Source organism: Canis aureus, chromosome 32 (assembly GCF_053574225.1).
Source record: "Canis aureus isolate CA01 chromosome 32, VMU_Caureus_v.1.0, whole genome shotgun sequence".
Taxonomy (NCBI): Eukaryota; Metazoa; Chordata; class Mammalia; order Carnivora; family Canidae; genus Canis; species Canis aureus.
In genome coordinates, this window is record NC_135642.1 from 10,525,456 (window position 1) to 10,540,506 (window position 15,051).

The 15,051-nt window shown below is 34.1% G+C and overlaps 1 protein-coding gene across 1 annotated transcript in view; it reads left to right on the top strand.

Annotated features, from left to right (window-relative positions):
* FAM98B (family with sequence similarity 98 member B) overlaps nt 1-15,051 on the top strand; it is a 40,643-nt gene that overhangs the window by 1,515 nt on the left and 24,077 nt on the right. Inside the window, exons 2-4 of the mRNA XM_077880567.1 lie at nt 6,491-6,636; nt 7,732-7,866; nt 12,133-12,311. Coding sequence (XP_077736693.1) covers nt 6,491-6,636; nt 7,732-7,866; nt 12,133-12,311 — 460 coding nt within the window. The remainder of the gene's footprint in view (nt 1-6,490; nt 6,637-7,731; nt 7,867-12,132; nt 12,312-15,051) is intronic.

Sequence of the window (15,051 nt, forward strand, 5' to 3'; positions counted from 1 at the left end):
CCCCCAACCCTTTTTTTTTTTTTTTTGTTTCGTTTTTTCTAGAACTATACTTGATCTTCTATCAGTTGCTCCTTTTGGACCCCAGTAACACCTCCTTTGCAATGTTACAGGGCATTGCACTTAGTAGATCCAGAGTAAATGTTTTGTCACATGAAAGAATTGAGCCACTGATTATTTAAGGGGCATTTTTATTCTGTGAAATTTTCACCTAACTTGGTTAAGGAAGTAAGCAAAACAAGAAGTTAAAATACTTAATAGAAGTGTATAGACCCCAAGTAGTTTGAGATCCCAAGTCTTTCAAATAAAAGTAGTATGATTCTGTAAATAGTTTATGAAGAAGAGGGGCACCTGGGTGGCTCAGTGGTTGAGCCTCTCTCTGCCTTTGGCTCAGGTCTTAATCCTGGGGTCCTGGGATTGAGTCCCCTGCAGGGAGCCTGCTTCTCCCTCTGCCTGTGTCTCTGCCTCTCTCTCTGTCTCTTGTGAATAAACAAATAAAATCTTAAAAAAATGTATGAAAAACAGAAAGTCAGTGCTTTTTTCTCTTCATTCCTTGAATTTTTTTTCATTCCTTGAATTTCTTTTCTTTTAGAAATTTATTTTAGAGAGAGCTGAGGGGATGGGTGGAGATGGAGAGAGAAACTTAAGCAGACTACACTCTGAGCACAGACCCTCATGAGTGGCCCACGCTCACAACCCTGAGATCAGGACCTCAGCAGAAACCAAGAGTCAGATGCTTAACCAACTGTGCCACCCAGGTGCCCTGAATTTGTTTCTATTATAGGTGTTTTGAAAAATGAACTTTGCTATAATCTTGACTTTTACCAAGGAAAATTTATTTCAGATTATTCAATATGAAAATTGAAATAGTTTATATACTTTAGAATTGATTTTTCCTGTAAAAACTGAAGATGAGATTTTGAAGCTTGATTTTTCTTACAATGATAATGAAATATGGAAAGTAATTTTTACTTACAATATGTGTTGTAATTGAACACATATTGTAAGTAAAAATTGAACTTCAATTGAATTGAAGTCTTTTTTTAGTTTTGACCATCTATGATTTTGTAGAGTAGGTCTTAGCCATGGTTGTGCATCAAAATCTTGTATAGAGCTTGTAAAATAAAATGTTCCAGTCTGTTCTTTACCATACTGACTGGATCATGATGTTTAGTGGTGCAGTATAGGCATGCATATTTTTAAAAGACTTCACAGCCTAGTTGAGAATCAGCATTATGGAAGGAAGTTTATTTTGGTTATTTATTGAGCACAACTTCTGAGAAGTCATTGGTGAGCAAAATTGATCCCTGTCCCTGTGTTATAGTCCAATGGAGAAACATACGATCACACAAACATTAAAATTTGTAATAAGCGCTTTAAAGGAAGAGAGCAGGGTGACATGACATGATAGGAGGACCTGTGTAAGGACAGGACAGGAGGAAGACAGGAGTAAACTAGGTGAGGTTGGATAGGAAAGGAGGACAACGGTGTCCTTAAAGTAAGAATAAAGTGTGAAAGCCCTTGAAGTGGAAAGGAGCTTGCTGTGTTAGAATAACTGGAACAAGGCCCATGTGGCTGGAGGGCAGAGAGCAATGGCCAACATACTGGAAGATTTGATTGAAGGCGTGAAGCACCTTTTAGGCTGCATTGTGAATTTTGTTCTTTGCCATAATAGCAATGGGACATGATTGAAGGATTTTAAATAAAAAAGGGAAAGTTCAGGTATCTAGTTTGAAAAATTACCTCAGTAAGGTTGGAGAATTTAGTACGGCAAGAAGTGAAGACTGCTCAGTGGATGTGGACTTGGAAAAAAGTGCACATTGTAGGACTTAGTGATTTTTTGGATAGTAGAGCTGAAGGAGATGATGGTATCAGAATTCATTTCTTCAATAAGTATTTGTTGAGCACCAAAATGAAATGATGCACATTGGAATCTAAATTAGGAATGGAAGAAAATGAAGACAGCAAGGAGGTGGGAAAAACAGAGAATATGAAGTGACCAATGGAATGGAGGTAGAGATGAGATCCAAGGATAGTTGTAAGTGAGTGGTCAAAAGAGCAAGCTGAAAGGATAGGTAGTAGGTTGTGGTCAGGGAGTGACATGTTTGAATTATTGATTTTGGAAGTAGAGTAGTTCCCCGTGATGGAAAGGTCTGAGGGGTGGCTCGCTGACCTGTAGTGGCAAAGGTCAGAAAAGGGAAGGTTCAGGAATTGAGAGCTCAGGGTACTGCATAGGATATGCATACAGACAAATGGCAGACATAGGAATAGAGAGGAAGACCGAGCACAGGGAGTGCTGGGGTGTGTCCAGGCAATTAACAGGGGAAAACCACAAGGGAAAGAGTGTGCTCTGAGCCTAGAGAGAGAAGGAGGTATTTATAAGATGGTGGGGGACCAGTGATACATATGGATGCTGTTTTGGGAAGCAAGGAGGGCAAAAACCTTACCATCTGACCATGAAGAACTTCAGAGAGTAAAAACACCAAAGCTAGAGGTGGTATGGATAACCTTTCTGATTATCAATCTAGGCAAGTTGTTTATGGATGAAACAAAGTGGAAGAGTTTGGGAGCTGGAAGTGGAGAGCTGGATCAGAGGCAAGCCAGTAGGATGTATAAATGACAGGGAAGGAAAGAGTCTCATATTTTATATGTTGGCTGATGGGAATGGAAAAGAGAAAGCAAATTAGGCACTGGTTGTTGTCTGTAGGGGTTTGCCAGTAGCCCTAATGGATTGTAGATTTGGATCACCCAGCTTGTAGCAGTGTCAGACCAGCAATTGTGGTTCCCATATAGGTGGCCCTGGGAGTTTAGGGGAAGTGTCCCCAGTGTTTGGAATAAGTAACCCTTTCCTAATTAAATAAAAATACGTAGAAAAAACTAAGAACATAATAATCCTATCTTACAGGAAATGGTGGCAATTAAGAGAGATAATGCACATAAAGCACACAGCACTGGCCTAGCTTAAGAGCAGTATTTGGTGTTAGTTGCCATTATAATTATGCTTGTTATTAGATGTTCAGTTCATTTTTCTTCTTTCTATTTTTACCTGACTTGATGAGCTGAGTCACTAGAGTTTGTGGGGTTTTTATTCCCTTCTAAATTCCATACTTTTGGTGATTTAAAAAATTTTATTGAATGTTATAATTGGCATTTCAGTTAAAAATAACATCACCAATTATATGAATTAAATTTATTCAAGAGCTAATGATTATTTCTTTATTATAGAAATGAAAACAAGTTGGGGAAAGAAGATCTTTACTATTAAATCTCAAGAGGCACTGTGAGATATGGAGGAAAAGTAACATGTAGAAGAATCAGTCTTGCCTGTAGAAGCAGAGACAGTGGTCTACAGCTCTCCCTTTACCTGGCTGTGTCACCTGGCCAGGTTATTTGCTTACTTTCCTTATTAGCATAGACAGAAGTTTGAGTTCACATGGAGTGTGTGGGTTCAACTCTAGATTTCAATCCTCATATCATTACGTAGTTACTTATCTTCTGATCTTCCAGAATTCAGATCAATCATGCTGACTTCAAAGCATTGCTGTGAAGACTAAATGAATTATAAATAAATATAACTATCAGTATTATGGCTGTATCTTTATCTGTTAATGCATGTCTGCTACTGTACCTGGCCAGCTGCTTGAGGCAGGTGTCTTAACCTCATGAAGCCTTGATTTCTTACCTGTAAAATGGGGATTTGAAAATATTCCCCCTTCATGAGGTACTAGAGAATTCAGAGAAAAAGCAAAAACAAATGGTCTTTAAACATATGAAAAGACTTACATCCTTGTTTTTAAGAGAAATGTAAATTAAAACTATACTGAGATACCAGATGGTGAAAAAAATCTAAATGTTTGACAACTTTGGTGAATTATGGGGGAATGGATACTCTTACACTTTGATGGTACAACCCCTGTAGAGGAATATTTAATAGCATGTAGCAAAGTTGCATGCCCATTTACCCTTTGACCCAATAATCCCACCTCTAGAAATCTATCCCAGGTATAAACTAACAAAAATTTGCCAAATTTTTTATAAGAGCAAAACACTGCAAATAACCCAAATGTCCTTTACTAGTGAATAATACTCCGGACAATAGAGTACTGTACACCTAAAAATAATTGAGTAGTATCTCTGCTGATCTCCAGTGCAGTTGACCCAGCGTAGATTTGAGTTGTGTGGGTCCACTTATACATAGGCTTTTTACTGTAAATATATGTGCAGTACTGTGAAACTCTTAAGATTTTTTTAGTTTATTTTATTTTTATTTTATTTTTTTTTAAAGTTTTATTTATTTATGATAGACACACACGGGGGGGCGGGGGGCAGAGACACAGGCAGAGGGAGAAGCAGGCTCCATGCACCGGAGCCCGACGTGGGATTCGATCCCGGGTCTCCAGGATCGCGCCCTGGGCCAAAGGCAGGCGCCAAACCGCTGCGCCACCCAGGGATCCCTTTTTAGTTTATAGTAAGAATACAGTATGTAATACATATAAAGTATGTGTTAATTGGCTGTTTATATTGTCAGTAAAGCTTCCATCAGCAGTAGGCTATTAGTAGTTTTTTGGGAGTAGAAAGTTTTATGCAAATTGGTGACCACGTGGGGGTTGACACCCCTAACCCCTGTGTTGTTCAAGGGTCTGCTGTATATGAAAATGTATGTGAGTGTGAGTGTGTATGTGTTTAGACCAAGGAAGAGAACAGTGTATAGTAGTGAACTACCTTTACCTAAAAAAGAAATATATATATATATATATATATATATATATGTTTATATTTAAAAACACGGAATGGCAGCCCCAAACTAATGAACATGGTTACAAAGGGGAGCTGGGAGAACAGAGTAGAGGGAACAAGATTAAGATTGCAAACTAAATTATTTCGAATGTACCTTGTTTGGTAAATTAGACTTTAAAACAATGTGAATGGTTTACATAATTATAAAGCAAAATTAAATAAAATGAAATCAAGACAGAGATAAATTGCTAAAAGTTGAAAGCAAAATGGAATGTTTATCAGTATATTGAATAGGTAGCTTCATCACATAGAAAGGAATTGTTTTTTGACACATCCTTACTGGAATATATTCTTTTTTTTTTTTAAGATTTTATTTATTCACTCATGAGAGATACACAGAGAAAGAGAGAGAGGCAGAGACACAGACAGAGGAGAGAGAGAGAGAGGCAGAGGCACAGATAGAGGAGAAGCAGGCTCCACGCAGGGAGTCCAATGTGGGACTCGATCCTGGGACTCATCCTGGGACTCCAGGATCACGCCCCGGCCCGAAGGCAGGCACCAAACCACTGAGCCACCCAGGGATCCCCTGGGTGTTCTAATATATGTTCTAATAATATGTTCTAATGATAAAAAGGAAAAATTGTTTTCAGCAATTTGTTAATAATTCTGGTTTTCCTATTCTGAAGCTATCTGTAATTTATATCTATTTTTATATATACTGAGATTTTGTAAATGTCATTAGAAAACAGTTTTCATTCTAAGGGAAAATAAAAATGTAAGACAAATAAGTAAATATCCTACAATTTAAAATTTGAATTAGAAGTAATATGAACTCACGATATAATTTCTCTTAAAAAGATATACACACAGTAGTAACTCCTCTTTAGTACCAGATTGTTTATTCTAAGTACCATTAAAAAGAATCAGTGCTTTTTGGAGAAATAGCCAATTCTAGGTATAAGGCAGGAACATCTTGTCATAGAAAGCAAGGAAAGTACTCATAGAATACAGGTAACAAGTCAAAGGATTCCTTGGCCAACATGAATGTGTTCCCAACAAGCAGAGGTGGGACAATTTAAGTATCAAAAGAAAAAATAACTGCCAGTGGGTTAAAATCTATCAAATATGTTAAAATCTAAAAGTTTATAATGTTAAAAAAATAAAGTTCAGTTTCAGGAAGAAGAATAAAAGTAGAAAACTGAGTATATAACTGAGTAGAAAATTGAGTATATAACTCAATGAATTGTAGAAAATTGAAGGTTCTATTCAAATATATTTTGTAGCAGTGTTTAAAAGGATAGAATTATAAATGGTTTAGGTTAAAATGATCTTATAGGTCCTTTTCAACTTTAATTTAAAATTTACATCTATTCTTTTGCTAATTTTTTTTTCAGTTTCTTGTAACTTGTATATGGTTATTAGACTCTGCTTTATTTGACTTAGTGTTGTAATATTTATCTTAAAATTGATAATTTTACTAAGAAATGGTAAAATGTAAGAAAAAAGCCAAATGTCAATTAAATAGGGCAGAAATTAGCAAAACATGTCTGTAATAGACCCAATAGTAAAAATTTTAGGCTTTGCTGACCATACTATCAACTCTGCAATTGCATTGTGAAAGCGGCCAGAGAGTCTGAATGGATATATTTTTTGGCTATGTTTTGCAAAAAGTTTATTTACAAAAATAGGCAGCAGGCTTTGATATATAGAGTACTATCAAGTTTTTTTTTTTAACCTTTTATGTCTTCCTTTCTAGGTATAAGGGACCACTGTTAGAAGAGCAAGCCCTTGCCAAGGCTGCAGAGGGTGGACTATCTTCACCTGAATTTTCAGAGCTCTGTGTTTGGTTAGGCTCTCAGATTAAATCATTGTGCAACTTGGAAGAAAGTATCACTTCAGCTGGTATTGCCATTATGTTTTACTTACTTTTGTGTAATAGTAAAGTGAAATGGTAGCTTATGATTTATAGTTTTTTTTATTTATAGTTTTATCTACAAAGTTTCTACAAAGAAAAATCATTAATATTTTGAAGAACTGCCGCATGTGATAATAAATATCTTTGGATAAAATTTTATATTCAAATTGGTTCTTAAATTTACATAAGATTATAAACAATGCTTATGGTAGAAAAAGTAGAGTCTGAATTTGATTATTTAAAAAGTTTAATTTTTGAATACTGCTTATCTTAAATTAAGGTTTTGCTTTTTTAAAGTAATTTAAGTTGTATTTGTAAGCCCGTAACTCAGGACATGGGTTCGCATAGGAATACTATTAAAAAAAACACAAAAAACTCCTGTGCTAGCTAAGAAATGTTTATTTAATTCATTACTGTCTTTGTAACAGGAGTCCTTGTGGGTTTTCAATTGGTGGAATTTGAGATGAACTAAAATGAAAAATAAAAAATTATTGAGCATTTGATAGGGTGCAAAGTAACCTTCCCTTCTGAAGCTATCCTTAGTTTTAAATTATTTTCTTTTCTGTCACATCCAATAGAATTCACTTGAAGCAAAGTAAAATTAACTGAATTTAAAACATGTGGCACAAATTCCTACATAATTAGATTATGAAAGAAAGATAAGCAGTGAAGCTTAATTAGATGATTGTATTTATTATCTGAATCTATAAGAAATACAATAGAAAGAGGTCATTTGCTCTGAAGCCAATTAATTATAGCTGTAGTAACGTTTTTGGTATTTCAGTTACTAACAAAATATTTCCAGTTTATCTGATTTTGTGGAAAGTCCATTGGAAAATAGTTAACAGGGATTGAGATATAAAAATACTTACCTTATAATTAGATACTTAAGTTCTTAAATTTAAGTGTTACTTTATTTATGTAGAAATTGTTTGATTACTTAAGGGTTAGGGTCACACTTGTAAGGATTTAGTATCAAATTGAAAATTTATAAGTGAATGTAAAATCAACTAGTGGTAGATTTTACAGTTTCATATTACATGGTAAATACTCAGTAAGTCTTTTATGATTTTTCTTTAAAGGGAGAGATGATCTAGAAAGCTTCCAGCTTGAGATAAGTGGGTTTTTAAAAGAAATGGCATGTCCGTATTCCGTACTCGTATCAGGAGATATTAAAGACCGTTTAAAAAAGAAGGATGACTGTTTGAAGCTTCTATGTAAGTTATCTTTCTTTGGATATTTAAACTTGTGTTTGATGTGGTTTTTGTTATTTTCAGGATTTATGAAATTTCATTAGTGATAGCTTTAGAAATTTTTATGTTAAAGGTTTTAACATTTGACTTAAAATATGAAGCTGACTTAGAGATACTTATATAAACATTTGTAATGTGCTAAGATTTCTAACACTTAGGATTTATTTGGCCAATATAGAATGCCCTGTGTTTGTGATTTATATATTATTTTAGTTATTTTTCCTTCATGTAATTCATCTTTCAGCATTTATGATTATATTACTTAAGTTGGTCAGTTAGAGTCCTATTTATTCTTAAAACTCTCTGAAACTAGGTAGCTAAGTAGATGATTTTGTTTTTAGTGATAGGCATTGAATGACCATTGGTTCAAAAATATTTACTGATCATTGATTATTGTACAAGAAACTGCTTTAGGCACTAGGGTTATATCATTTTTTAAAAAATTGTATTCTCTGGCCATTTGAATTCTAGTGAGTGTGACCTGTTTTTGTCACTGGTGAGTTTGGAGTATAGATTACCTTATATCTAAACAATTACCATAAATAATATATCTATTTTATTGGTGTCCTTTAATTTTTTAAATTCAGTTTAATTTCATGCTATTTTGAAAGTTCTTCAGACAATGGCCATTTGAAAGAATTTTTCTAGTGTCTTCTATTATTGAAGATTCTGTTATTTTAAGCTGTGCCATTTATAAAAAGGTCCATGTGAAATATTCCTTATAGGATGTAGTGTTAGTAATGTTTGTTTTGTTGGTACAGAAATCATAAGTGTTTAGTGCTAGCGATTGTAGTGTTGACATTTGAATTACCTTTTGGGTATTGGGAATAAAAATTATGTGCCTCTATTCCCCCATTTCTTACACTGTTTCCCCATCTTTCATTTAGTATGAGTCACTGATTTAGTAAACCATTGTTAATAATGAGAGGTCACAGTAACCCTTAAATACATTGGGATAGAAAGGAAGCTAAGAAGCAGTGGCCTAGAGGAACTTGTATGCTGTTAGTGAGAACTGTGTATTCCATTGTGTTTCCCTTTTTGTATTATCTGCTAAAAATCTGAGCAATAATAGCAATGCAAATTTTGGTTCAAGTAAAAGTAAAGAGGAACTATAAGAGAAATTGTTACAGATTTTTCTGGTTATGAAAATATGTGCCTGAAAGGTGGGGCAAAGTATGGAATTAATGTTAAATGGGTACAGTATCAGGGAAGATAAAAATGTTCTGGAGTTGGGTTGTGGTGATGGTTTCACAACAGTGCAAGTGTACTTAATGCTACTGTATGCTTACAAATAGAATGGTAAATTTTACATATTAAGAAATTATATACTCATTATAGAAATCTTACAAAGTAGAAAGAGTTGTAAAGAAGAAAATCATTGATAATCTCATTCCCCAGAGAGATTCATTAATAATTTCTTGGTGTATTTTTTTTCCTTCTCTTTTTCCATTATATACATACATTTAAGTAAGATTGAAAGTCTAAATCATTGATAATCTCATTCCCCAGAGAGATTCATTAATAACTTCTTGGTATATTTTTTCTTCTCTTTTTCCATTATACACATACATTTAAGTAAGACTGAAAGTCTATCATAGATGCAATTCCTTCTCTTCCTTTTTTGTATATGTCATTTGCAAATATCTTCTCCCATTCTTCTCTTCCTTTTTTCCCATTTAATGTGTTGTGAGCATTTCCCTGTCACTTAATATTTTTTTAAAAAAATAATTTATTTTATTTTTTTTTCTTGTTTATATTTTATATTTATTAAGGTCAATATGTAACCAACCAATGGAGAAGTACTAGTAATGAAGTCTATCCTTTGGTGGAATTATTCAGCCAATTTTCTTAAAAGTCTCAGAATATATATAAATACAGCAGGGTTGCATGAAAGCAGCACTATCAGAGGAAAAACAAAATCATTTTTGAGCTTTCTCTGTTGTACAAGAAATGTGATATATGTTACTATAAATTTATTCCATTCATATTAAAGCTGAATTCATGTTAATATAAATTAAACAAGAAAGTCAATTAAATGCCTTCTGTGAACCAGGTTTGAGTTCTCAAACATGTGATAATAATAGCTAATGCTTAGCAAATAATAATAATAATAATAATAATAGCTACTGTTTATAGAACTATATGTTAGAAACTGTGCTAAGTATTTTAAATGTATTATTTAATTTGATTCCCACAGAAGCCTTATAAAGTAATTACTTTCTTTTTTATTTATTTATTTTTTAATTTTTTTAAATTGGCTACATAATGCTGTAGACATAACATTTTTATAAAATGGGCATTTAGATTCTTTGCTATTTTTAATTCATTGTTCATCTTTTTGTGGGGGGTTACTTTTACTTAAAGATTTTGAACATTTAAAAATAAAGTCTTGTTGTGTGTTGCCATACTTTGCTCCAGAGATCTTATACCAGTTCATAGCCTTACCACCATCTCTTCCATCTTTATCTTGAGTTTGACTCTCTTTAAAACATACTGCTATAAGAAGCCTCTTGATATTTTTCTTGGACTTGTTTGCAACATGTATAAAGAAAAAAGGCCCAAGTCCTTACTATGTGAAGAGCTTTTATAATCAAGAAGAAAAAGATAAAAACTCACTGGAAAAATCTGTACAACACAAAAGAAATGAACTGGCACTCTATAGAAAAAGTTTTAAAAGAGTTGCTAATAAGCATGAAAAGATGCACAGTATTCATCAGAGTTAAAAAGTTACAAAAATAAAATTACAGAATACTATTTTTTACTTAAACCCATGAACCAACTTCTGCTAGCTTCAAACTTTTCTTCTGTAGCTTCCTCACCTTTGCGAGCCATCATAGAATTGAGTTAGGGCCTTGCTCTGGATTAGATTGGTTTAAGGAATGTTGTGACTCGTTTGGTCTTCTATTCAGACCACTCAGACTTTCTCCATACAGCAGTAAGGCTATTTCACTTTTCTTCTTTGTGTGTTCCCTGGAGCAGCACTTTCAGTCCCCTTTAAGAATTACCAAAATGTGACACAGAGATATGAAATGAGCAAATGTTGGAAAAATAGTACTGATAGACTTGCTCAACACTGGGTTGCCACAGACCCTCCAGTTAGTACAAAACGCATTTATCTGTGTAGTAAAGTGAAATGCAATAAAACAAGGTATGTCTGTAATTTTAGATGATACTTCTCAGCTGACGTTGAAACTGCTGTGTTGTAGGATGTGTTTGTAGTGTGCACTTATAACTTTAAACAAAAACAAAATCTAGTATTTTAACTACTACAGTGAAAGTTAATTTTTTTTTTAAAGATTTTATTTATTTATTCATGAGAGAGACAGAGAGAGAGGCAGAGACACAGGCAGAGGGAGAAGCAGGCTCCATGCAGGGAACCTAAACAAAATCTAGTATTTTAACTACTACAGTGAAAGTTCTTTTTTTTTTTTTTTAAGATTTTATTTATTTATTCATGAGAGAGACAGAGAGGCAGAGACACAGGCAGAGGGAGAAAGAAGCAGGCTCCATGCAGGGAACCTGATATGGGACTCGATCCCGGGTCTCTAGGATCACGCCCTGGGCTGAAGGTGGTGCTAAACCGCTGAGGCACCCAAGGCTGCCAGCAAAATTTTTTTGAAAGACTTTATTTATTTATTTTTAGAGAGATAGAAAGCACAGGTAGAGGGGCAGAGGGAGAGAAGCAGACTCCCTGCTGAGTGGGGAGCTTGAGGGGGGCTTGATCTCAGGTCCCTGAGACCACTGACCAAAATGTATCAGACTTTGCTTAGGAGTACTTTCCCAGGTCCCTCTGATTTTGAGACCTTATTAAAATGTCACCAGTTTTGTAAACATTTATATTTGATAACTTCAGTTTTTCCCTTCCCCCAGCCCCTGAAAACCACCATTCTCCTCTGTGCTTTGTGAGTTTGACTGTGTTAGGCTCCTCATAAAAGTGATATCACATAGTATTTGGCCTTCTGTGTTTGGCTTATTTTACTTTGCATAATGTCTTCCAGGTGCATCCATGTAGTCACGGCTGGGTTTCCTTTTTTAAGGCGGAATAATACTCCATTGTGTGTATATACCACATTTTCTTCATCTGTTGAAGGGCACTATGTCCTACTACAAAGGGATAGCAGTGCAAATCTCTTTGAAATCCTGATTTCAAGTCCTTTGGATATATACCTAAAAGTGGATTTTTAAGTTCTTTTATATTTTAACAGTATATTTTTCCCTTTTTTATCATAGTATTTTTAAGTACAGAGCTTCAAGCTTCACAGATACTGCAGAATAAGAAACGTAAAAATTCTCAATTAGATAAAAACAGTGAAATTTATCAAGAAGTTCAAGCTATCTGTGATACTCTTGGTGTACCCAAGTCAGCAACTTCTGACATTCCGCTTATGCTAAACCAAGTGGAATCAAAGGTACTGTATTTATTTTTTTTGTTTCCTCAAAATGGAATTAAATACTAACATATAAATAAATATTGTATTAAAAATGAAAATATTTCCTTTAAGGTACGTTCCATTTCAAGAGAACTTTATCTTCTGTTAACTAAATTTTGGATTTTGAATTAATATGCATGTGACTTAATTTGCCTATAGCTAATGTTCAGGAATCTGATCTTAATGAGTTTTCTTTGATAGAAATCACTTTGCAAGTTAAAGGATCCCTTTCCTAAATAAAGTTCTACTGTAGTATAATGAAAGAAGTAGAGTAATCTTCCAAGTCAAAGGCAAACTATATTTTTTAAAAAAGAATATTGTTAAAAAAAAAGAATATTGTTAATAGAATTGTAATATGGCTGTCTTTGGCAGTGAGCAAGCACAGTTTCTAGTGGATAGGTGTTTAGTAAGTGTTCGTTGTTTAGAGATTGAATGAATGAGTACCCTGCTGTAGTTAGAAACAACCACAAACTATAAACTTTTTGAAATTTTCTCTTTAGTTCTTAAACTACCCTTCTTGACTGTTGAGCCACTAATAAATTAGAGAGAATGCTACTCTTGCACACCAAATTCAGCCTGGTTCCTAGGAGTCCTCTAGGAGAATAATACAGGATTCATTTTAAAGGAAAACATTCTTGCTCTTAAGAATATGTACTAAAAGCCATTTTTAGACATGCTGTGTTATACAAAATCCTTAAATAAAATACTTGTGCTTTGATAATTTATGAACTGAAAAATAAAAAGCTTTGTCTTCATTGAACATAAGAGAATTTTGGTATCATTAAAATGAAAACACAGTTTAAAAAACATTTTTTCTTTTTGTGGAACCTGCAGACCAAAGAAAAATTCTGTGAATTGCCCAAAAACATTGTTCTGGAATTAACAAGTTTCTCTTCAGTACTTATTTTCTCTTTTTGTCTGGATTAAGAATGATCTGGGATTGGCTAAATTGTCTGGGGTAATTTCAAATTAAGACAGATTTCTAGGCTCTTTCTAATCTTCCAGTGCTTCTATATATTGATCCTAAAGAGGCTTTTCCTTTTTATGGGTCTCAGTATTAAAAATATCTCCAAACCTCTGGTTTGCCTACCTGAAGTAGGCCATAATGCCTGTGTTCAAATGCTGGCAGGTTAATTATAAGATAGTTGTTACTATGGTCATTGTGGCCAAATACTTACCTAAAAAGGTTTTTTTTCTCCCCTCAGTTCCTATCAAAAGGAGAAATTTCCTTATTGTACATGTGATGTGTTCAGAATACACTTTGTCATCATTTGGGAAGAAAATTATTTTTTAACTTGAAGGTGTTCAAATGTGAATCTAATGTAATTATAGTAATATTAGTGGCAGAAATATGGTATTTGCTGTTCTAAATATTTATATGTAATAACTTTTAATTCTTCCATCATATATATTTATGTATGATTAGGTAGTTACTACTATTATCTTCAACAGACATATGAGGAGACTGAGGTACTGAAAGATTTAATAAATGGGACAAGTATGTTTTGGAGTAGTAGTGGTAGACTTGAGATTTGAATATAGGCAACCTCCAGAGTGTGTGCCTTTAGCCCTCTCTATTTGAGTTTAATTCTCAAACTTACTAAAACTTGTCCAATGTTGAAATCCTGGGAATGGAGCTGGATGTGATTATGTGTAAGAAACTGTAAGTATGCCTTCAGAATCCTTCTTGAGTGAGGGGTTACAACTCATACTTTTAGTAATATATGAAATGATCAAAGTTGGAGGTATGTACAATAGTTGGGAAATCTACAGAAATTGAATATCTTAAAATAATAACAATATGTGAGAATTGTATCATTGTTGAACAGGCTGACTTGGCCACGAAACTAATAAAACTTAAGCTTTGGGCCACTCATTTGCAGGAGTTCTTTCCAAGCTAATTAAAAAAAAAAAATACAGCTTTCTGAAGATAGAGTTCACATATCAGAAAATTCACACACAAAATAGATAAATTTTAGTATTTTTAAATTATATTTAGTATATTTAGAGAGTACAGCCATCATCCAAATTGAATTTTAGAACATTTCCATCACCCTCAAAAGAAACCTTGTGCTCATTTATAGTCACTCACCATCACCACCACCAGTTTCTAAGCTAATTTTGTGGTCAGTTTTTTGTTTTTTTTTTTAAGATTTTATTTATTTATTCATGAGAGACACAGAGGAAGAGGCAGAGACACAGGTAGGGGGAGAAGCAGGCTCCCTGCGGGGAGCTGCATGTGGGACTCGATCCTGGGATCATGCCCTGGGCCAAAGGCAGACGCTTAACCGCTGAGCCACCCAGGCGTCCCTGTGGTCACAATTTTTAATTCTTAAAGAGTGCTCCTGACATTAAATAAGCTTCATGTTCCTCAAAAATCTCTTGATTATTTTCCCTAGTTACCTTATAACTAAGCAACTGTAGATAGGCCATTGGCCATTTGGCTTTGAAATTGCCTTTAGATAATCAAGTTACTTCTGTTAGGAGGGTGAGCCCAACTTAGGCTATCATTTCTCAGTCATTTTCTTCAGGATAAATTACTGTTATTGGAATGGCTGATATCGTGAAAGCAAAGACAAATGTCTAATATCTTTTTCACTAAAATAAAAGTGTTGGCAGTAATTCAAATTAGTGGCTTTGGAAAAGTAATGAAATGTGTATGTGGTGGCTATAATTTAGAGGGCTTGCTTTCCTGTTGTCTTGCTGAACAGTGGAATCA